General features: G+C 42.4%; 1 protein-coding gene and 1 non-coding gene across 5 annotated transcripts in view; one reads left to right on the top strand and one right to left on the bottom strand.

Moving 5' to 3' along the window:
• Window positions 1-21,495, bottom strand: part of LOC131670297 (diacylglycerol kinase eta) — a 37,455-nt gene that overhangs the window by 608 nt on the left and 15,352 nt on the right. For 2 of the 4 annotated variants that reach the window (XM_058945790.1, XM_058945791.1), the window contains 19 exons: window positions 6,090-6,294; window positions 5,887-6,023; window positions 5,717-5,808; window positions 5,512-5,642; window positions 5,260-5,446; window positions 5,041-5,143; window positions 4,052-4,371; window positions 3,650-3,970; window positions 3,438-3,565; window positions 3,114-3,363; window positions 2,654-3,030; window positions 2,258-2,580; window positions 1,858-2,185; window positions 1,553-1,783; window positions 1,380-1,476; window positions 1,014-1,283; window positions 637-931; window positions 238-552; window positions 65-160 (listed from right to left, as the gene is read on the bottom strand). In XM_058945790.1, the coding sequence (XP_058801773.1) occupies window positions 65-160; window positions 238-552; window positions 637-931; window positions 1,014-1,283; window positions 1,380-1,476; window positions 1,553-1,783; window positions 1,858-2,185; window positions 2,258-2,580; window positions 2,654-3,030; window positions 3,114-3,363; window positions 3,438-3,565; window positions 3,650-3,970; window positions 4,052-4,371; window positions 5,041-5,143; window positions 5,260-5,446; window positions 5,512-5,642; window positions 5,717-5,808; window positions 5,887-6,023; window positions 6,090-6,243 (4,155 nt within the window). In that variant the 5' untranslated portion in view covers window positions 6,244-6,294. Of the gene's footprint in view, window positions 1-64; window positions 161-237; window positions 553-636; window positions 932-1,013; window positions 1,284-1,379; window positions 1,477-1,552; window positions 1,784-1,857; window positions 2,186-2,257; window positions 2,581-2,653; window positions 3,031-3,113; window positions 3,364-3,437; window positions 3,566-3,649; window positions 3,971-4,051; window positions 4,372-5,040; window positions 5,144-5,259; window positions 5,447-5,511; window positions 5,643-5,716; window positions 5,809-5,886; window positions 6,024-6,089; window positions 6,295-7,325; window positions 7,465-21,495 lie in introns of those variants that run through there. The other 2 variants (XM_058945788.1, XM_058945789.1) reach the window with 2 other exon arrangements.
• Window positions 9,150-9,221, top strand: Trnat-cgu (transfer RNA threonine (anticodon CGU)). Its single transcript has one exon. It is a non-coding gene; the product is annotated as a tRNA-Thr (tRNA).

The raw sequence follows: 21,495 nt of genomic DNA, 5'->3' as shown, positions 1-21,495 counted from the left end.
AAGTTAATATATGCAGCTTTATAATCAATCATACGAAGGAAAATATTTATAAGTTTTATCTTACTAGATTATGAGCTTTGTCCCGCAAAAGTTCACAAGATTCCTCATACAATTGCCTCGCAGTAGAAACGACCTCCGTAACAACTGGTCTGAGATGCGGCTGCAAGATAATTTAAGAATCAAACAAATCCGTAACCATTTCAAGTATCAAATAAAATTATTTAACAGTGTGTATACCCCTTCTAAAATTTTTCCGCCTGGGTGAATCTTATCGAGTACGGCAGAAGTTCTCGAAGCTATTTGGTACAAATCTGCTTCAATACTAGGGTGAGATATGATGAGAAGTTTAACCCACTTGACAAGTGTACTTGCAACATCAATGAAACCTATCAAAACGGATATTTCTTCGTCGGTCAAAGCGATTTGTTTGACATCAATGTGAGCTTGGCTAGGCGTCCGTGAGGAAGTACTTAGGGTTGATGAGGATTGCGTGACAGCGGCCATTGTACTACGCTGCTTCTCTTCCCAGGTGCGCAACGATTCCTCTAAAGCCTAATAACAGTGAAACAAACATAAATTAAGTTTTACGATATACATTAGCAAACACCTTTTATTATGATACAAGTAAATGAATACCCTATTCCTATACAGCATCTGCATGCGATTCTTGTGTATAATTCTGATAATTCCAGGTTGTTGCACCCAAGCTTCACCATCGACTTGTATCGGTACGCCTTCATCCCCAAGGATGTTTATTTGTATGCTTTGACATTGAGCGATCCTGTGATGTTGTAAATTGATCAATCGAGAGGCTGCCATTTGCACGGAGCCGAACACGGCGACAACTTCCAAAATACGATCGTCGAACGACGGAGCTAAAAATAAGTCGCCCTCCTTCGATCCGCCCCAGAAATTGGTGCCGCCCATGAAGCTTTAACGTAATAAGCATTTTTTATAATCGATAGCTTTGTGATTGAAAATATAAATATAGATCAATAAATGTATCTGTATACCTTGGAATATTTAAAACGACGATGCCTTGCAACGAAGGTAATGGGATCCTTTGTCCATCGCATTCAAGTTGTACCCTTTGATCGAGATTCTTGTAGGTTTGTTGTATCCACTGTTTCGATCCCAATACTCCGTACCACATGTAATTCTTCGCTCGCGACCTACATTTTTCTGGATGCTCTTCACGCTTGTGATGGAAATCTAAGCTTATCTTTGCATCGATTCCAATACCAAAATAGTTGTTCATAACACAACGCTCATAATATCCCTCCCTGCGGTGGCAAAACATAATCGATTTTATATAAATATACCATATATTATTAAAATAAATATCAAGAATATAATCAACGTGGAAATATAAAACTCACATCAGTGATTCATCTGGATCCATTAAAGGAGATACTGCTGCACATAGCGCATCTGCATTAGCTAAAAGTGCTTGACTAATTAGGCCACCACTTACGTCTATAACAAGTCGCATAAAATATGAATCACTTATAAATTCTTATTTCGATCAAAGTATAATAAAGTTTCTACTTACTTGGCCACATAGGCAATCGGACTAGTGGATTGATAATAGGAAGCTTCTTAACTTCATCAGTCTTGTCGATAGATTTTGAACGCTCGTGTCTCAAACTCATGGTTGAGCCACCGTACTTTGCTGCAGTTGCCGCCAACGATACGATCTCAGCTGGTTTTAGTAAACTACCCCTGCTAATGCGGCGTGTTGCTTGCGGTGAACATCCACTGCCTTCTGGTAGTTCAACGCTCACTAAAACGAACAATTTGTCATAAATGATTTCACCCTTATATATTTCTCTTGCTAGGATACTAATTAAAACGCACATTTTTCCATACTAGTACCACTGAATCTACGAAAATATGAGCTAAGATTATGAAAGTTAAAATCAGTTTCGTGCTTGCCCTTGACTGATGCCGATGGGCTTGGGGGATCAACGACAACGCTAATCGCTGGCGGAAAATTTGGTGAATTGTCATTGGATGGACTGGAACTGGAAGTGACTTTAAATCGACAAACTGGAGCGTTGAGCAAGTCTGCTGATTTATTATCGTCTTCTAAATCCTCAGGACTTTGTTCGTTGAATTGATCGTTCAAGCTCATTTTCTCTAAAATACTACCAAATGGCCCGATTGGTCTTCCTTTGAAAAATCCCTATAAAATTTTAAAGTTTAATTTCGCAATCAGCCCGAGTAAAACAATTTTAATAACTGATGATACACATACATCTTTATTTATCTTAGTATTTCTTTGCCGTTTGAAAGATCTTCTAGCGATATCGTTGCCTTCGAATTTAGCTAGACTACAGAATTTTTGAGGTTTCTCTATCTGTTCTGAATCGAGAATACCCTCTCTCACCGAATCATACTTCTCATGTCCCAACATTGTACTAATCAAATCCTGCCCCAACGAACTCAAATCATCAACAATACTTTCGGAATTCGGAATGTCGCTCATACATTGATCTGAATTTTCCGGGGAGTCAATATGGCCGAATTCTTCGATTTCTGAACGTTTAGTCAAGTCAAGAATGTCACTATCTATAGACCCTAAAAAACGTCCAGGAAATTATTCTCAGAATTAAACATGAGAAGTTTATATCAGCTATAGCGATACCCTTACCTATCTCACTCTCGCTGTTTTTCACCACCTGATTGAAAGACTCCGAGACCATGCTATCCGAGCTGATGATGCTGTTTGTGCAGCTACCCCTATGACCAACGCGTTTCTTTTCACTGATGGATTTTGACTCAGGACACTCGGGTGATACATCGACTGACGGCACAGAGTCAGTATCGGGTGATATTATTGCATCTTGAATCGTCGTGTCATCTGACGGTGTACTAGTTTCCAAAGTAGTGGATGTTACTGTTACCGGTGGTAAATCTGACTGAGTTTCTTGTTGGGTCGCTTCTAGTGATTCACAATTATGATTCTGCTGTTTGCACAACTCATCAATGTCCGATTCCACAAATGTTGAGGAGTAAAAACTGAAAACCCTACGTGAGTATTCGTGAGAATAGACCTTCAGTGAATATTCAACCAATATTTTTTATGAACTCAAATTAAAAAATTAAATTACCCCTGAATCGAACTATTCCTTCGACTATCAGCAAAATCATCAGGAACAGGCAACGTAAGCAACTCTTCAGGTCTAACTTGAGATTCTCGCCTGATATCTGGCATAGGACTAAGCGAAGCAACATTAGGCGTTGGAGATGAACACGGTGATGGATCGCCACTACTCATGGTTTCCATCGTCGGTGTCACGCTCAAACTTTCCATATAGTTTTCCTCTATTATGCCACAAATATCTAGTTCTCGTCTTTTTTCTATAAACATTAAAATTAAAGATAGTAAGTAAATTTCTCAAATTGTAGTGTTACTTCGAGAATCTGATTCATACCAGTGACATCGAAATTTTCGCTCTCAGTTGTAATCGTAATGTTCGGTCCTTTTGAAATGTTCTGCTCGTCTATAGCCTGCTCAGCGTGCTCTACTAATTGACGAATAGCCCTCTTCAAACTATTTGCTCTAAAATTGTAAAGACGTACAACTAAACTGAAAAATTTTTAGAAACAAAAAGTGTGTGAAAAAAAAAATTTCTACAGCACTAACCTCGATATAACAGCTTGATTTTCTTCAAAGCCACGCCTCTTCTTCGACCTCTTCATGTTAGTCATCTCTTTCTCAGGTTTCTCGAGTACTCCTTTCTCCTGTTCTTGCTCGAACGATGACAAGCAGTCGGATCTCAAAGTATCAGCATTCGTCTCATCACCGTTTTCCGACAAAAAACTCTCCTCTTTATCGAGGGTATGCAATAACTGGTCAAGCTTCTGTTGCAGCACATCACATTTATTGCCTAACTGTTGATCACCAGTACCCATACTTGTCTCTGATATCCTTATTGCTAAGTCTTTCACCGTCTCGCACAAAACTCTGTGTACGATCAAGTTTTTATTGGTATTAATGACAACTAAATTTCATATTCTAGAAAATTAAAAAAAGAACTGTACATACTTGGCACTAGATATGACGATGGACTCTTGATCACTGTGCAGAATATTACTAATGTGCGTGATGACACTATCTTCGTATTCGTGAATGATACTCTGATTTAGTGTTGCATCCGACTGATCGAGAATTTTATGACATGGTAATGCTATACCACGATGAAAAGCCATGATGCTCCAACGATCGAGCATCTTCGTACCCGCTTTCTCGTATTTTTCCAACAGGTGTGCTAAATTGGTGTCGTCGTCGCAAGACGCACCCCAACCTAACACTCGTGCCAAGTCGTTTCCTGTGCCCAATGGTAATACTCCAACTTGACATTGTTTCTACAAAAATTTCGTTCAAATTAATATATATTTCTTCTCTTAAAAATGTCCACATGTATGCAATTACAAGTAAGGAAATGAAATTTGAAAAGTAATTTGGAGGATCGTGCAACTGTTTTCAGTTTCAAGTGCAAAACTTACCATCGAATATCATATTAGGTAAAGCTTGAGAAAAAGTTTAACGATAAAAGAAATTACACTGAGCAGTGACAATAAAATGTCACTTAATAAATAGAAAAAAATAAGAGAAACATGCTAGAGGAAAGTAATAATTAAGATTGAAGGCTTTCGCAAAAAACATCATGCACATAAGTGAGATACACCAACAAGTTTCTATGAAGAAAAAAGCTGCGGTTTATTTTGTTGCGGAAGTTCATAACAGTAAAACATTCACTCTTAATTTACACAGTAGATCCAGAAAATTAAATTCTCAAGCAAGTCAGAAATAAATAGCAGACTAGTAGAACACATACGGTTATTCTCAACGCTTTTGTTGAAAAATAAAAGAAGAAAAGTAAGATATCAAAAAATGAAAATGACAATCAATTATTTTCTTTTGCTTTTTGGTTATATATGTGTTAGTTCATAACATATTTTGGTGAAACAGGCTGCGAAAAACAGAAAGCGACGAATTTGACTGTTGCTGAGAAGAGCGAGCTATTTACTCACTTGCATTCCTAAACGATCGATTTCAGAAAGGACCCAGCCAACAGAGCCATCTCCACTGCACACCAAAACCCGGAACGGGTCGAAATGTCGAAAGAGCCGAAGCCTGCATTCACACGAGAGAGAGAGACCATACGCATCATAATCACCCACCCGTTTTATCCACTTAACCACGCAATTTAGTTATTCGCGAATAAAAAATAAACAAACGAGCCGACTTACCCTGGTCCAGGGCCACCCTTGATGAGATCGAAAACTTGCGCTGGATTGAGCAGTTGCTTGAACCTCCTGAGAAATTTGATTCCTTGATTGTCGCCCGACTTACTGTTTACGAATACTAAGAGTGGACTGCAGCCTATGGGCCTTACGGCGTCCCATGCCTCATCGGTACCTGTGAATTTGACATTTTCTACGTTACTTTGAAGTGTTATAACATGTTTGTGCAACTCGTGGCTGAGGAATTATCTTAGCTACCTATGCTATGTAATGCAATTGGTGGTACCACACTGAGTTTGGCTGGCCCTAAGAGACATTTCTCACTCATGGATGGCCTACAAGCTGTATGAACTGTGACTTTGCACCATAAACATCTCCAATCTTGTAACCTGTGTAGTGCAAAATTTACATTGATATTCTGCCAATGGCATTCCAATAATTGTTAAAATGATATATACACTACCGTAATACTGAGCCACAGGTTTTGTCACAGATTGCACACTTTGCAGCTACAGGTAAATTTCCTTCCATCCACTGATGGGGCATTGTAATGTTCTACAATGAAACAAAAATATAAATAATCCTAGAGATTTCATGATATTTAATATATTTATAGAATAAAAAGATATTTACCCCATCTTGGTCCTCTATTATATCTTTCCCAATTGATGCTAATGTGGTCCATTTACAGTTGTTTATTGCTTTTTCACTACACCTCTTATGTACTTTATATTTACAAACTTCACAACTTAAACCATGAGATGTCACACCTATAAAATTATTTCATTAGAATATAGAGTTCTTATCCACAGAATTATTTGAACTCAAATATCTACCATATAATGCATCTCTGCAGACATTACAGTATGTTGGTCTGGCATGACTGGTTGCAATCCATTGATGAGCTCCATTAAGTAGTTCTGTTGCTGTGGGATCTGTCACAGGCCTTGAGCCAGCTGTATTTTTTAAAGCACCAAGCCAGTCTTCCATTTCTTGTCTATTTTCACCACAGAGAACCAGTGACCGAAAAGGAGTTATCACCTGTAGGACATAAGTGAATAGAAAATACTTTTAATTTTTTATTTCTTACAGTACAAATTGTAAGTAATATTACTACTAGCATTAACAATTTAAACTCTCAAAAAGATGTAACGAATAGTCAATAACAGTTGACAGTGAAAAATGAGTTCATAATTTTATTAGACAGTTCTTATCCAATTTTATTCAACATTTCAAGTTGAATGTTTCAGATATTGATAATCAAGCTAATTTTATAATCTGTCACTTGAGATTAACAAATTTTCATTGTCAAAATACACATGACAGATGACATTAATTTTATAGCACTCAGCATGATTTTAGCATATGTTAAATATTTCAGACCACAAACTGTCATCAAATTATAGATTTGAAAATTTGAAAATAGATGGCAAGGTGCTAATAAGCATGTAATACCAGGCCACTACTTTCATTACTTGTCTTTAGAGTTGTGGCTCTGCATAAAAAAGTCACTTTTATCTTGTGTGCACACTTAGCCCACTGAAAACTTAACATGTACAGAGAAAAAGATAAAAATAAAAAGAGCTGAACAAGAGTTATTAGCATCTAGTGACTTTTTATTGAAGGGAGCAGTTGGCTTAGAAAAATGGCTGCTAAACACAAAAATTGTTGAGATATCCATTAAATCATACTCTTTTCAATATACACCGACACAAACTATTACTCAACAATTGAAGAAACAAAATTTCCTGTGATACCAGGATTTGCTTTCTGCTCTCAAAGAGTTTAAAAATAAAAGCTACAACTTGATTAAACATACTAAGTAGAAAGAAGAAAAAAGCAACCAATTAAACATCTTGTCAGAGTGTCAATAGGCATAAATTTGCAGCTTCCCTCTCGCTTGCGAGATAAAAAAGATGGGTGTGAGTTCGCATTTAGGTTAAGGTATAAATATCGGGGAGAGAGAGAGAGAGAGAGCGAGAGAGACCGTAGCACGAGGAGCAGACGAAAAAAATGTTCAGTGCTGTGGCCATTTATTATCAGTGCGTGTAGACCTAATATTTCCGGACTACCTTAAACCGGGTCCGCGCTCTCTGCTGCTTGGGTGGCATTTGTCCTGGAGTTTTCGCCGTCCCAGCGGCATGGATAATGAACACCGACAAACGACTTCTTCTGGATAAAGTGCCAGCACCGTCGCCACTAGACTACGACGGACTACTACTATAGTACTATCTTCTCGCTCTACGCAGACTCTGTTTATCGAGCTATACGCGAGGCAGTTGCCCGAGTTCGCGCTCTGCGCGCAGCCGTGCAATTGAAAAATTCATGTGTACGCAGCTTTTTGCTCGTCCCGCGGGAAGATCGATTTTTCACCTTTCTTGGGAACACAACGGCGCCCTACACATGCGTTTTCCTATCTAGGCTGCTTTGTATCGCATAATCATGGAACACGACCGCCTATTTTTAGATCGACGGCTCGACAGCGCGAACGTGTGTGCGCGGATTGCGCGTTAATTAAAATAATGGAGCCTCGCGTGCGTTTGTGATATTAATTTCGACGCTTCCTCGCTCTCCGGAGAGTAATTTTTTCGCTTTAATTTGCTTCGCTCATCTTTCCCGCTTCTCTTCAGTTCTTCCGCAACCCGCTTTTGTCTCTTTTTTAAAAGCTTGTTTCAAAGGGCTCTACTTCTTCGTGCTCGGGTTAGCTCCGAATTTTAGCGTGAGGGGGGGGGGGGGGGATCTCCGTGCGTTTTTGGAAAAGTCCAATCGAAAGTAGCGAATACGAAACTGGCGAACGTTCGCGCACAGCGAATATCGAATCAACATTTCGGCATGATCGACAGCCGCGACTCGGCTCAGTTGATTCAGCTGACGGGAGCTTTGATTTTCCGACTTTTCCGACGGTTGCGGTCGAATTTCGCCCTGACTACGGGAGCGGCTTTGGCAAGAACGGTGCGCGTGGATTGACATCGCGGATATAGCCTTTCGATAACACGCCACAGCTTTCATGCTATTTTATCTTTGTCAAGGAGTACGGGAATAAACATTTTTTCTCTACAACGTTTATTTTACATCGGAGCGGTTCATCCGTGTTATTCGTATTTTTCTTTTTTTAGAGCAGTAATAATTCTTTTTAAATTATCACTGGAAAGAAATAGTTGCTTTAGTAGAATTATTGTTGAAACAATCGTTGGATAAAATAAAATTTATTTTTATTTCTAGCGTGTCTAATATATGTTTATAATAAAAACGATCTAGATATGTAATAAAGAAGCGTACGAAAAAGAGCGAACTTTTCGCTGCACTGTGACTCTCAAAATTACATCTACGTCGTCGGTATGATCGAGCAAGAGGTATGATCGAGTAAGAAAAGCAATTATATCCGCGATAGAAGCGTGTTTCTCCATTAACCTGTTAACCGGGGAAATCCCTTTTTAATTACGCAACATATAACGGGCGCGGCCTTTTCCACTAAGACGTGTATGAATGACGTATTACCATAGTAGTAGTAAAATATACGTCCCACCCGTTCCAGGGCGCAATATAAATATCGAGGACGTATTCATATGTCCTACTCGTACCCGATATTGTTTGCTTTTGACGTATTTATACGTCCCGCTCGGTTAACAGGTTAAAGGGTTAATAGAAGTGTGTAATAATTCGATTAGGCAGTCAGATCGGCGGTACTCGGACTACATACCAGTTAGATATATAGCGTGCGCACTTATCTCTCTAATTGTACTTCACATGTGCGTCAACGTCCGCGTAATCAGTTCCGCGAGTAAGCGCGTGCGCGTGCAAGAGAGAAAGATAGAGGGGAAATTTAACAGATCGCACGTAATGCAATTGCTCGTATGTAAAAGGTGTGATGGGCTTACGGCAAAGTGAGCAGATGCGCCTCTTTAGCTCAGTGGTAGAGCACTGGTCTCGTAAACCAGGGGTCGTGAGTTCAAACCTCACAGGAGGCAACTTTCGTTTTTTTTTTAAATTTTTTTTCTCGTTCGTTCCATCTACCAGCCTGTCACCCCGTTTGTTATTTTTATTTGTCGTCGCTATCAGACGGTAAAAATTATTCACATAAGTCACTCGAGATTCATATGCACGCTCCCCGTATACTCATAAAAAGTGAGAAAAAAGAGTATCTCTCGTTCGACGCGAGTGTTACAAAGGGGGAAGCGATTGAAAACTCGATTGTGTATTTTTACGACTTCAGGCATGGAAAATTCTCGTTTCTGTTATCCGAAGCCTTTGCTACCTTTATACGATGAGTTCAACTTTATGAAACTATAAAATCCGTATGGTCCGCGAAAACCCAGTTAAACGCGCATTTGTGTGAGAGCATTGCGAAAAAAAGTATGATCGATATGCGAGCGTCTCGTGATATTCATTGAAATTTCTCTGACGGGTATTCTGATAAAATTCGCCATTTTTTTCTATTTTGCGAGCTCGAGGGCTGCAATTTGGAAGATTATTTTCGCAATGAGACACCTCAGCGTGCGCAGTTTTCCAACTGCAGATTAGTTCGAAGTTTAGACTGAAAATCAGCGCTCGTTAAGTCGTTAAAGTGCGTTGTAAGCTCGAACGACTGCTCGAAGTTAAAGCAACGCGAAGTACGTTAGCTTTTCGATTTGTTTGCCCGTGAGTGTAAAGCAAACTCGTTTAACCGCGTTTCGACCGCGAACTGCTCCCTCGAAGTGAACGAAAAAAGAAACAGAAAAAAAAGACGGTCGATCGATCCCCGGAAACGGCGGTGCACTTTTTAGCCTCGCGCCTGTTGCGCTCTCACGGAGCTGTTCGTCAAAGTTGCAAAAGTTGCGCGCGGCCGCGAGCGAGCTTCTGCGTTTTCCGCGATCCGTCACGGAATGCTCGCACGTAATTGACGTACCGCGCATATGCCCCGTGAACTCGCGAACCCTAGTCGTTGACTGCACTCCACTTAACTATTCCGGGGGTTTGTTGCACACGCGATAATGGGGTCTCGCGCTCCGCGCAGATATGCACATTAATATAGAAGCCGCCGCGCGCGGGGAGCCGATAGTTTCCAAAACAAACGAAGTTTCACGTGAGCTAACTGCTTGTTTATCATTAGCAAGTTACAACAGTTGGGCATTAATTCGAAGACTGTTAGGCGCAGAGGGAGGTACTGCTAGGAAAGAATCATTAGGGATAAGTGCCGGCAATGGTATTTTGGTATTTCGCTTGATTACTTGGTTCGAGGCAACGCTTGCGAAAGAAAAGCTTACGGTCACCGTACGCTCAAGATTATTCGATCCACATTCACTCTTGTCTTTGGCACGACCAAATTGCGAGCGGAACGGACATACACGAATAAGCCCTTAATCGTCAAGTCAAAAATCATGACGAGTAATCAGCAGAAAAGCCTGTAGCGCAATCACGTAGTTCCATCGACACGCGAGCGAAGCAAACGAAACACTAAGCCAAGTTGGAGAGGAAAAGAATTCTACGAAAACAGAAAGAATGTCAGTCGACTAATGGGTGTATTCCTGCCGAGCCGTAAGAATTAGACATCGCGAGCGAGAGAACGATCCCATCAGTTTGTCTTGCGCGCGTGCACACACACGTTACCGATAAATTGGCTCTGCTCACCGAGGGCGTGCGCGAAGTCTGCCGAAAGAGTTGACAGTTATTGAGTGAACGGGGAGAAAAAAAAGTCGTTTGACGCTGATCGCCCGCACGAGCCGTTGGCCGACTTAACTTTCGCTGTGAGGGATTATCCTCTTTATGCGTGCGTGTGCGCGGTCATCATTTTGACCTGCTTCCCAAATATCATTCGCAAAGTCGGAATCGAATTGATTATTTCAAACTTGCCAACTCTTCACTGTTAATTATCCACGGTATACGGCTGATGAACGTAAGTCCGTCTGTAAAACGCGAACCTGATAATCAAATGAGAAATTCGAGAAGAATAATTGACATTTACGAAATTTTATCCATTAAAAGATTAGTAAAGTTCTATCTGCAATTACGCGTTTTCTAACTCACTGTACATTTCGTTATGCATAAAAGTAGAACGTCGTTTGGAGAGATGCTCAGTGCTGATATTTCCACACGCACGCATACACGAACATAATAAATTTAGTCAAGATCGTGTAGATAATTATGCTCGATTAAGAACTTTATCCATTAAACTTCAATGCGTTGCGTTTAGCGATCAAAGCGTCGGTGAGTAAAAGCTCATACAGCAAAGGATCCAGTGAATCGATACGCAAATACCTAAGCGTGAGAACATACGCAAATGTACATACAGTTCATCGATTTATCGATGAACTAACACGCGTTATCTCGTGGAAAGAAATAATCCGAGTGAGCAAACGAGCAAACAACGTAAATCCCCCATTGACTTCTTTCTCATGTCGGAGGTCAGTTGCGAGTAGAAAGCTCGTTTTCTTTTTTTTCTCGGCACCGTTATCGCTGCTCTTTACAACACCACTCATCATCGACGCGTCGTTTTTTTTGCTTCCGTTATAATTGCCTCAAACGGTTAAAGACGAGCAAACTTTTCCCTCGTTCGCTAACCAATTTGCGCGAGTTTACCGTTGACGACGGCTGCAAGAACGAAAAACAAGCGGTCGAGTGGAACTTTTGCGTTACGTTTTCACGTGACGAGTGTAATTACTATTGGGAAACGGAAGTTCAAGACACTCATTACACCGGCGAGATTACAAGGTCGTCGTCCATTTGCTCGGATAATTTCCAGTTTAGCGACGAAAGAGAAGTTTAAATCCATTCTGTATGTACAGTTGTGCATCGTTGACGATTGCATATATATCACGAGCGCAAGCGCGACAGTTTGATAGCTGCGCTTCAAGTACAAGTTTTAATTAGTTTGCACGAAATGAGAATCTAGCCTAAGTAAAATGAAAATGTTTTCCATTAGCCGACGCTGATTTAGGCATGCTATCAGTTAATTTTGATTTTAAAACATGATTTCCGAGTAATTTGAGAAAGAGATAATCTTGTGTGCCGCTATTTTTCACGATATAGACATGGAAGCAAACAACAAACATCGTAGCAGTAGGTTTTATCACGTTAGAGCCTTTGTGAAGAGGGAGGAGACCTGCTCGTCTCGGCAGAGTACCGATAAATTATCAAGAAAATCACCTATGCCCCCCCCCCACACACAACCACATGGCGTGGCAAGAAACGAAGATTCCACGGCACATGACTTGAGTTGGAGTTTTAATCATTTCAGGCCAGATTGAAAATTTCTCGCGTAGAGCTTACTCCGTCGATGAATGCCCGGTTAATTCAGCTGATCCGGCAGCCGCTTCGTGCGCTCCCGTGCGAGTGAAAGCGATATTCAAGCAGCTCTTTCCGCTCTCACGCAGCAAAAGCAACTACATATTTCGTCTGTCGACCTTATCGGCGTCATCACATTTCTCTTTTTCTACGAAACAAGATTTGCAATCGCCGAGGCGAATGCGCTCCGACTCAATTATCTTTGCACGCAAATGTAGATTTGCTTCCGCTGCGAGCTCGTTGCCATCATCGGAATTTCGCGACTCTTGTTTCCCGTCGAATGACTGTTCACAGACCGGTCTCGCGTATCCGCGCGGCTTCGCTCGGTATCGTACTCCATGTTTCGACGAGTCAACATCGACTCGGCTGTGGTCCGCAATAGCAGCTGTCTCGAGCGAAAAAAACATAACGAGCAAACACTCCATTGAGCGATAAACGGCATCCCCGATGATTCCTCTCGATCTATCTCGACCACGTGCTCGAAACCTTAGACTCCAGTGAGCTTTAATTAAGCGCGCGACCGGGCCGAAAATTAGACCACGTCGGAGTAAACGGAGACGCAACGAGGAGTCGTTTGTTTATTTATCGCACCGCACTTGTCTTCAAGCCGAGCGATTTAGATATGCCATCAGTTAATTTTGTTCTCATGATTAGCCGGTCTGTTTTTATTTTTATCGCGTTGCCTGAAAAGAGCCGTCAACGTATAGACAGTCAAAGAATCACTGCAGCAAAGCTCGCGCGCAAGTCTGCGTGAGTTTTCTTTTCTCTTTTCTGTCGAGTGCGATCCTCGGTGCATAATCGAACCTCTCTCGCTCCTCATGTTTTAAAGGCCACCAATAATATCGACACTCTTTTCCCTGAGCTTTTTATCTCCCCACTTGGGTCTCACTATCGTTGTCGTCGAGCTATTTATTTCCCTCTCGCGCTCGCGCACGAGCTCCGATCTTTTTCTTTTCAAGTGGCGGCAATTTATAAAAGCGCGATAGTCCCGAGAGATCGATCACGCCGGAAGCCTTTGAGCTTCGTGACTGCGTCTTTCTTTGTTTTTTATTGCTTCTTCTCAAGCTCCCGTTCAATTTAAAACGGTAAGTTTCGAGCTCTCGAGGGTTACGAATATTCTAATAATTTTTATTTGACGTACGAATTCCATTCTATTTGCTTAGTCGAGACTTGGGTATTTCATTCCCATAGAAATTAACGGGAAACGTATTCGATTCACGTTCTAAAATCAGAGCGGAAAAACCTGAGGAATTCGTGCCGGATTGCTTGAAAATTTCGTTAGAATAGTACGTGTGTAACTTGCAGTGCAATGCCTAGGCCAATCAACTTATTTCATCGCAATCTGTCTGCCCGCGATGCCGAGTACACATGGCAAAACGTGACAACGCTCCGCACAAGCTTATCGAACGAGCGCTCGATCGTGAAAAAGGGAAACCTACCAAGGCGGATAAACGCGATGAGAAATTCCGAAAGAAAAAATAAAAGGATTCCGCGACTACATCTGAAAACGTCTGGTCGACACGTGCGCGCCTCTATCAGATATGCTTGGAACTGATATGTATATTGAAATTCGCGAGGCAAGCTTATTATTTCGATACATCAATGTCGCTTGCAGTTGCAGCGCATTTTAATCTCGCCGAGCACGTGCAGTTTATAAACTCGCCACGTGAGAATTTGGCTGTTATAATTAGACTGGACAGCGCGTTCGTTATTCGTGCGGTAACGTGCTTTTACTTTCTCGCTGATAAATTTAACCTGCGAATTCGTAAACAGCTGCGAGGTCGAGCGAATCGATGATGAATCCACGTACTGTTTTGACGAATGGAATCGCGCAAGTACGTGAATGCGAAACGCGATGAGGAGAAAAGCGCGCACATCCTGATTGATGGGCTCGGAGCACTGCTCGCGGGCTGCTGCTCCAGTTCTTTTTATACCTCTGACCTCTTTGTCAAGTACTTTTCACCAGTCGGCAACTCTTATACCACTGCATTTCGCTTCGGAAATCGATTAATTAACGAAACTTTTTTTTGCGCATCGGCTACGATCGCGGAATGGTCAGAATTTGCTGACCGCCATTTCATCTAATTGAAGCTAGTATCCATTTTTTTGTTGCTCGAAAATCCCTTGCCTCAGCTGATCCCACGAGTTGATCGAGACTTTGTTTTTGTGTGATCGACAAGTTCGTGAGTTTTCAAAATTGAAAAAAGAATAGTTATTAGCGAAACGTCTATCTCTTCGAATGAAAAACAAATGCTCCCCCTGGAGTCCATTACTCAGCGGTTCATTAGCTAATTAGAGGGGAGAGGGTGAAAAAACTTGCCATCTACTCGTTAAAACCGCACACTGGTAAAAACTTGAACGGCAGCCCGAATTACCTTCTGCCCATTAGCTTAATGACAAGAGCGAGCACACTTCAAGAGTATTACTCGGAAGGAAGGTAAGATGGAAAAAGAGCGACGGCGGTGACGTAGGCGCGCGATATTCGATGCAGATGAAGCGCGGATCGTGTCTGTATATGCATCGAAAATCGATGTCGGCCGATGATGAGACTCCTCAGGATATTGCTGTGGAAGCTCTCCCAGCGCGGCTGCCAGGCTATTGTTACTACCGGGCTGGTTTTATCTTATGTACTGTACTTATATATCGCGGTTCGTTCTACTTTCAAGCCCCTCAAGCTCCTTCGTCTTTGTCGTGTTGATGATGTACCCAGGCAAGCGGAAATTTCGAGCGTCATGCGTGCAATGATGGTCGATGAGAAAAGCCGACTTTCTCCGTTTTCCGATTGTTCGTTCAAAGTCGCATGCACGCGTGTGTCACGCGTCGACTGCGATATATCGCCTCTCGAAAAGTTCCGCGATTACGCTCGAACGCGTGCAACGCCACGGTTTTCCCGACGGATATCACGAGTCATGAGCGCGAACGTTGACTCGCACTACCGATTTTTTCTCGCACGTGGCAAAGCGGACTAGTATTTCGGAAAAATTAGCGCGGGCGGCATATCGACGTACGCTTTTTTTTTGTTTTTTAGTAAAACAAAGAATGGCGAGAGATTTTTCCATAGAAAAATTCAGACTTTGGTCGAACGGAAATTTATCCAATTTCAAAAAGCTTTAGATGTAAACTGCACAGCGAGTGCAAACGATATGCGAATACGTGTATGACCACGGCGTTATTGCTGGATCATTCGACCGAGATTTTTGAGCAGCCTACGCGCTTGCACTTTTTTATCGCGACATTCGGTCCACGGTGGATTAATGGATTTCCCCTGTACGCTTGCCGCCTACCTCTCCGCGTTAGTTCCTTTTTTATTCTCGATCTGATCAGCGACGCGCGCGCCTAAAGTTAATGGATTCGGCAAAAGAGCCGACTCACATGCGACAATCTTTCAGTGATGATTTCGACGGTAAAATGTAACGGGATTCCCGTCCGACACAAAGTAAAGTGGTTCTCCCGCGCATTAGGAGTTTTCGCCGACCGTTATCGCGCGCTCCGCTGGCAAAGCTTCCACCCGAAAGTTAGTCGTTGACAATTGTCGCTTTGTTCGGCTGGGGGATTTTTCCGCTGAGTTTGGCGTTGCGCTTGGAGAGCGTCGCCTTTCTAATGCGCGGGGAGAAGTTGCAAGTCGGAAATAACATTTTGATTTATGCTCGGTAAGCGTGGCCTTTCGAGGAAGTTGAGCTGTGCCAGTGCGCTTCCGGGTAGATACATAACGTTTCGAGCACACATACGCGGGAAAAAACTTACTCGTTTCCGTTTTTGTGAGTTCGTTCACTAGGAATCGATGTATCCATTCGAGCCACCTCGTTTGAGGCTTGTCGGAGATCAAATCGCGTGCTTTGAAAAGGCTCAGTCTGTTTTTTAATACGTCATCGTAGCGTTGTGCCTATAATTTCGAACGTCTCTTTTAGATGCGTTGAGCACACCGTTGTATTAGTTTGCTCATATTCTCAAGTAAGCGTTAAAAAATTCACGCTGAACACCTTTAAATAGAATAAATCTCAAATGAAGTAGAGCAAGGTACGTTTTAGATTATGGTAATTTTCAATGGCAAGCTAACATCTAAGAGTTTCGGATCAATTATGAGTTAAGTACTCAGTTGAGCATAATCCGAGAGATTTTCGAAAGGATAATTCGTCGAAACTACTCGCGCGTACAGATGAGCCGTGCTCACGTCAACACGATGGCTGCGTGTATGAGCGGACGTCTCTCAGGCAAATCGCATTAGACGCACCGAGAGAAGTTAAGCGATTCCGTAGAGACAGAGAGACAGAGAGAGAAACTTTGCGTTATATCGAGGAGTCGAGGAGTTGGCTAGAATGACATTTATATCGACTATCGCATTAGTGAACTCTTACGTTCTCAGCGGTTACAACTTTATTAAAGTGGATCAACTGGTCATACGAGTACGGCAAAGGCATGCGCCTACGTGCGAGACAGAAAATCCGACAAGCGTGTGGTATCAGGCAACCTTCATTAAGATTGATTAATCGAATATAAGCGAGAAAGAAGCGTAATAAAAGTCATAGAAGTAGTCGGCACGCGATACAGTAACATCAAAATCGAAGCATCTCTTTCAGATCAACGATGCACGGTCGATTACATTCGCAGCCGAATTCGGTTCGTTCCCTGGACGTTTGCAGAGCCACAGTACCCGACCGTGCTACTTATTATTTGCAAGCGCATTACAGTCCAGCAGAAGTTTGACCAACTGAACTTACCGCCGATGATCGATAGCTGCGGTGCTAACGCATTACGTAATTCAAGACTAGTCGCCCTGCTCGTGCTCATTGTTTGGTTTATCGATAATTCAAAATTACTCTTCGTTGTGGGAGCCACTCTCTCTCTCTCTCTCTCTCGCTCTCTCTATGCGGGGATCGTGCGTATTTACTCGATGGAACAATGCTGAAAGGGAACGGAGATAATGCAAGTCGCTATTAAATTTACTGAAACAACGCGTCGAACACCAAACAGATCTTTCAATTTGAATTACCAGATGATTTGTCAGCTTGATAAATTCCCTCGGCGAAAATCAATGGCCACTACGACTCTTCAGTTTGCATAACCATATGACTTCAATTATACAGCAGCTGTCTTGTCAACAGAGTTAGTTGGCAAGTACGTAAACTGAGTTGTTTGGCAAAGATGTCTTGTAAGTCGTCTTTACGGATATAAGATACGGTAGTATTATGCTTCGGAGTGAACCCAATAACTCAGATGAACGTGCACTCGCAGTGGAAGCTCCCATTCATCAATACAAAGTCCGTTCTGCCATTGATAGAATCAACCCGTTCAATTAGCTAGCAGAAGTAATTTGCCATATGAAATGCACGATCAACACTTGAGCCGCGTATCAAACGGATTATTTATTTGCCGAGAAATATGAGGGTATTTCTAAAAAGTATAATTTTCATTCGACAAAGTATATCAGTCGAAGCGATAGAGCGACTATTTGAAAAATCACAACGAGAGGGCCTATCAGACTCTTCGCGGAATTTAATAATCGAAATGAGAATGTTACAGCGGGTATGCACATATCGCGTTGTTTTATCGCGCGGTCGCTCGCAGTAAAGAAAGATTGGCGAGCGACGTTTAATCCCCCGTTACAAAAGATGCTGAAGAGCGTAAAATGCGCTCGCGTGTGTATGTGTGTTACGACAGATGTAAAAATATCAATATCACGCGAAGAACCGCCCCTACTATCTACTACCCGCGCATCTACGTCACTTAGTCCCGCGACCTTCTGACCTGGAAATCTGGTAAGCTCGTGATCGATCGAGTCCTGTGGACCTGTAGGCACGCTGTACACACCTCCGTCCTACTACCACCTGCCTCTTTCTTTTTTGACTAGAAATACGGGCCTCTTTGCACCGATCGACACCGACGTTAAACGTCGCTCCGCTGAGTTAATCTCGCTTAGAGCACGAGCCGCCGTTCCCGACCAAGCGCAATATTCAACTTTTCTTATCCATTGCCATTGTGTATTGATTAAAGAGTAAACGAAGAAGGCATTTTTGTTTATGCGCCAGATATGCTTTCTTCATTGCGAATTTTTTTCGAAATACAGAAAGAAGAAAGGCAAGAGAGAGAGAGAGAGAGACAGACAGAGAGAGAGACAGAGAGAGAGAGAGATTGTGATGCTAAACTTTATGAACCTCGGTATTGATAAAACATCGTGTCAATTTTAATTAGCGTGCTACCTTAGCTGAGAAATCATATCGTGCTACCTTGGCTTTTCACATAATTTTCGCACAACATCCAATACCTTTATTGACAGATTTTCTAATAAATTGCTTGCGTGGAAGATGATTTCCGGGTAGTTTGAGAAACAGACAATCTCATAATCGTTATGAGCCGCTATTTTTCACAATATAGACACGGAAGTAAACAACAAATATCGTAGCAATAGGTTTTATCACGTTCGAGCCTTCGCGAAGAGTACCGAGTGCTCGTCTCGGCAGAGTACCGATAAATCACCAAGAAAATCACCTATGGCCTCCCACACACACACACACACACACACACACACACACACACACACACACACACACACACACACACACACACACATACACACACGCACACACACACACACACACACACGATTACATGGCATGGCAAGGAACGAAGGTATCGCGGCACGCGACTCGAGTTGGAGTTTCAATCATCTCAGGCGAGATTGAAAATTTCTCGTGTAGAGCTTAGTCCGTCGATGAATGCTCGGATAATTCAGCTGATTCGGTAGTCGCTTCGTGTGCTCCAGCGTGAGTGTAAGCGATATTCAAGCGGCTATTTCCGCTCTCACGCTGCGATAACAATTACATGCTGCATCTGCCGTACTTATCGGCGTCATTGCGTTTCGCTGACTCATTTCTACGAAACGAGATTTTCAATCGCCGAGACAAAGGCACTCCGGCTTAATTACTTTTACTCGTAAATATAAATTAGCTTTCGAAGCGAGCTCGTTGCCGTCATCGGAATACAACGACGCTTGTTTGCCGTCGAATGACTGTTCACAGATTGGCCTCGTGAGTCCGCGTGGCTTCGTTTGGCCATCAACATCGACTCGGTTGTGGTCAGCAATAGCAACCGTCCCGTGCGAAAAAAAGACAAAAAACAAGCGGGCACTTTATTGAGCGATAAACCGCGATGATTCCTCTTGATCTATGTCGATCGTGTGCTCGACAACTGAGATTCCAGCGAGCTTTAATTAAGCACGCGAGTGGGTCGAAAATTAGGCCACGTCGGGACAAACGGAGACGCAACGAGGAGTCGTTTGTTTGTCTGTCACGCCACACCTGCTTCCAAGGCGAGCGCGCGGGTGCGACAGCGCGTCTCTCCTAGGACCGAGATTGTGCCGACAACCAAGCAGAAGGCTAGAAGAGCCGTGTTACGACAGTCTGCGTAAATACGAGCTTTTATGCACGTATGAGTAACGTGAATACCACCGAAAGCTTTCGCCTTGAGCTAATGCCTGCTTCCTTTTAACTTCGATAGTTAACCAAATGCCATTGAAAGTATACTTTTAATTCACCAACTTTTCAACCGTGATATTCATTTTTATTAATTTCATGCAAGCTTGTAACTTGTATCGAGTTTTGTCAATTCCATGCCAATTGGAAAAAATGCTTTACGGGCGTCCTTCCGCGCAATTTGTTATTGATCAAACAAAAAAAGCGACTTTACATAAAAAAAAACAACACTTCGCGAGTAAAATTTACCGGTACTCCATATATCCCTCAACTTATTTTCAACCGCGTGAATGTCGGATGAGCGAGAGAGACTTTTTTTCGTTGTCGCTGAAAAGCCTAATTCAGCGACGGTCACAGCATGTGACCTTTTCCCATACACCACAACAGTGTAGTTAAGCACCTCACGCTCATTCGATCAAAAATTAATTAATATACCTCTTTCGCGTCGTAATAACCTTGCCAGGACACAGCGCGTTGTAATTTATCGAGCGGATGTCTGGAAAGCCGAGAGAACATCGAGAAATCATTAATTCAGTGTACCTCTGAAATAAAGGGGAAAAAAGCAATTCCCTGAACAAGAGAGAGAGAGAGAGAGAGAGAGAGAGAGAGAGAGAGAGAGAGAGAGAGAGAACAAACACACGTCCTTCATATCAAGTGGGAATCAAAGCTGCTCGCAGAAGACAGGAAAATCCTATGATTTCTCCTTTTTTGTGCCTCGTGTATGTGCACACATTGTGTCAATATTTGACTTGGCGCCTCGCGCGAAAGCGAAGAAAAAGGAGGTCGCGCATACGCTTTAAAACCGCTTGTTTGGCAAGTGCGAATCGTCGGGGTTTCTTTGTTCCGCGAAAGACCGTGAGAAACAAACAAACGGATGAAAAAAATCAAGCAAGAATTTAAAAAAATCGTTATTCATAGAAAAAACGTCCCTTGCAGTGAAAGAGATCCGAGGATGGTCAGACAAGTTTGAATCGTGACATACAACACTTGCCGGCTACTTGCCATGTAAATTTTCGCCCTGAACTTTGGCCTCGTTTCCTACTCGACGTGTGTTAGTGCACTTTGTCCTCGCGTAAGCATATTCAGACGCAGGTACCAAGGATACCTACTAGACCGTTCCTTTATACTCAAGTTTTATTTTTTACAACGCCGCTGGCAAATGCTCTCTTATTTTTCTTCATCGTGCCATGTAAAAATGACACTCGTCGACCGCCTTGCAACTATCAGTTCTGCTTGCATCCTTTTCGTTGCTTATGGTACACGCGGGCGTTCGTTCTTTATTATTTTTCGTTGTTCGTGGAAATGTCGTGGACAAGAAAAACTCGTCACGTTCATTTCGCACTCTTCAAATCGATTAGATGACTGCGCCTGTTAAAACTTGCACTCTGTTCACAGCATTGTCAGCCAGAGTGTTGCACTCGTGCGCAATTTTACCCATATCGGTGGCGATTTTAATGACTTCGCTCGAGAAATCACTCATTGATGTGTGCAGAACAATGGCGTACGATTTTCA

The sequence above is a fragment of the Phymastichus coffea genome, unplaced genomic scaffold (genome assembly GCF_024137745.1).
Source record: "Phymastichus coffea isolate CEN01 unplaced genomic scaffold, Cenicafe_Pcof_1.1 PCOF00108, whole genome shotgun sequence".
Taxonomy (NCBI): domain Eukaryota; kingdom Metazoa; phylum Arthropoda; class Insecta; order Hymenoptera; family Eulophidae; genus Phymastichus; species Phymastichus coffea.
Note: the sequence above shows the minus strand (reverse complement) of the source record. Positions and strands in the feature narration are given on the sequence as shown.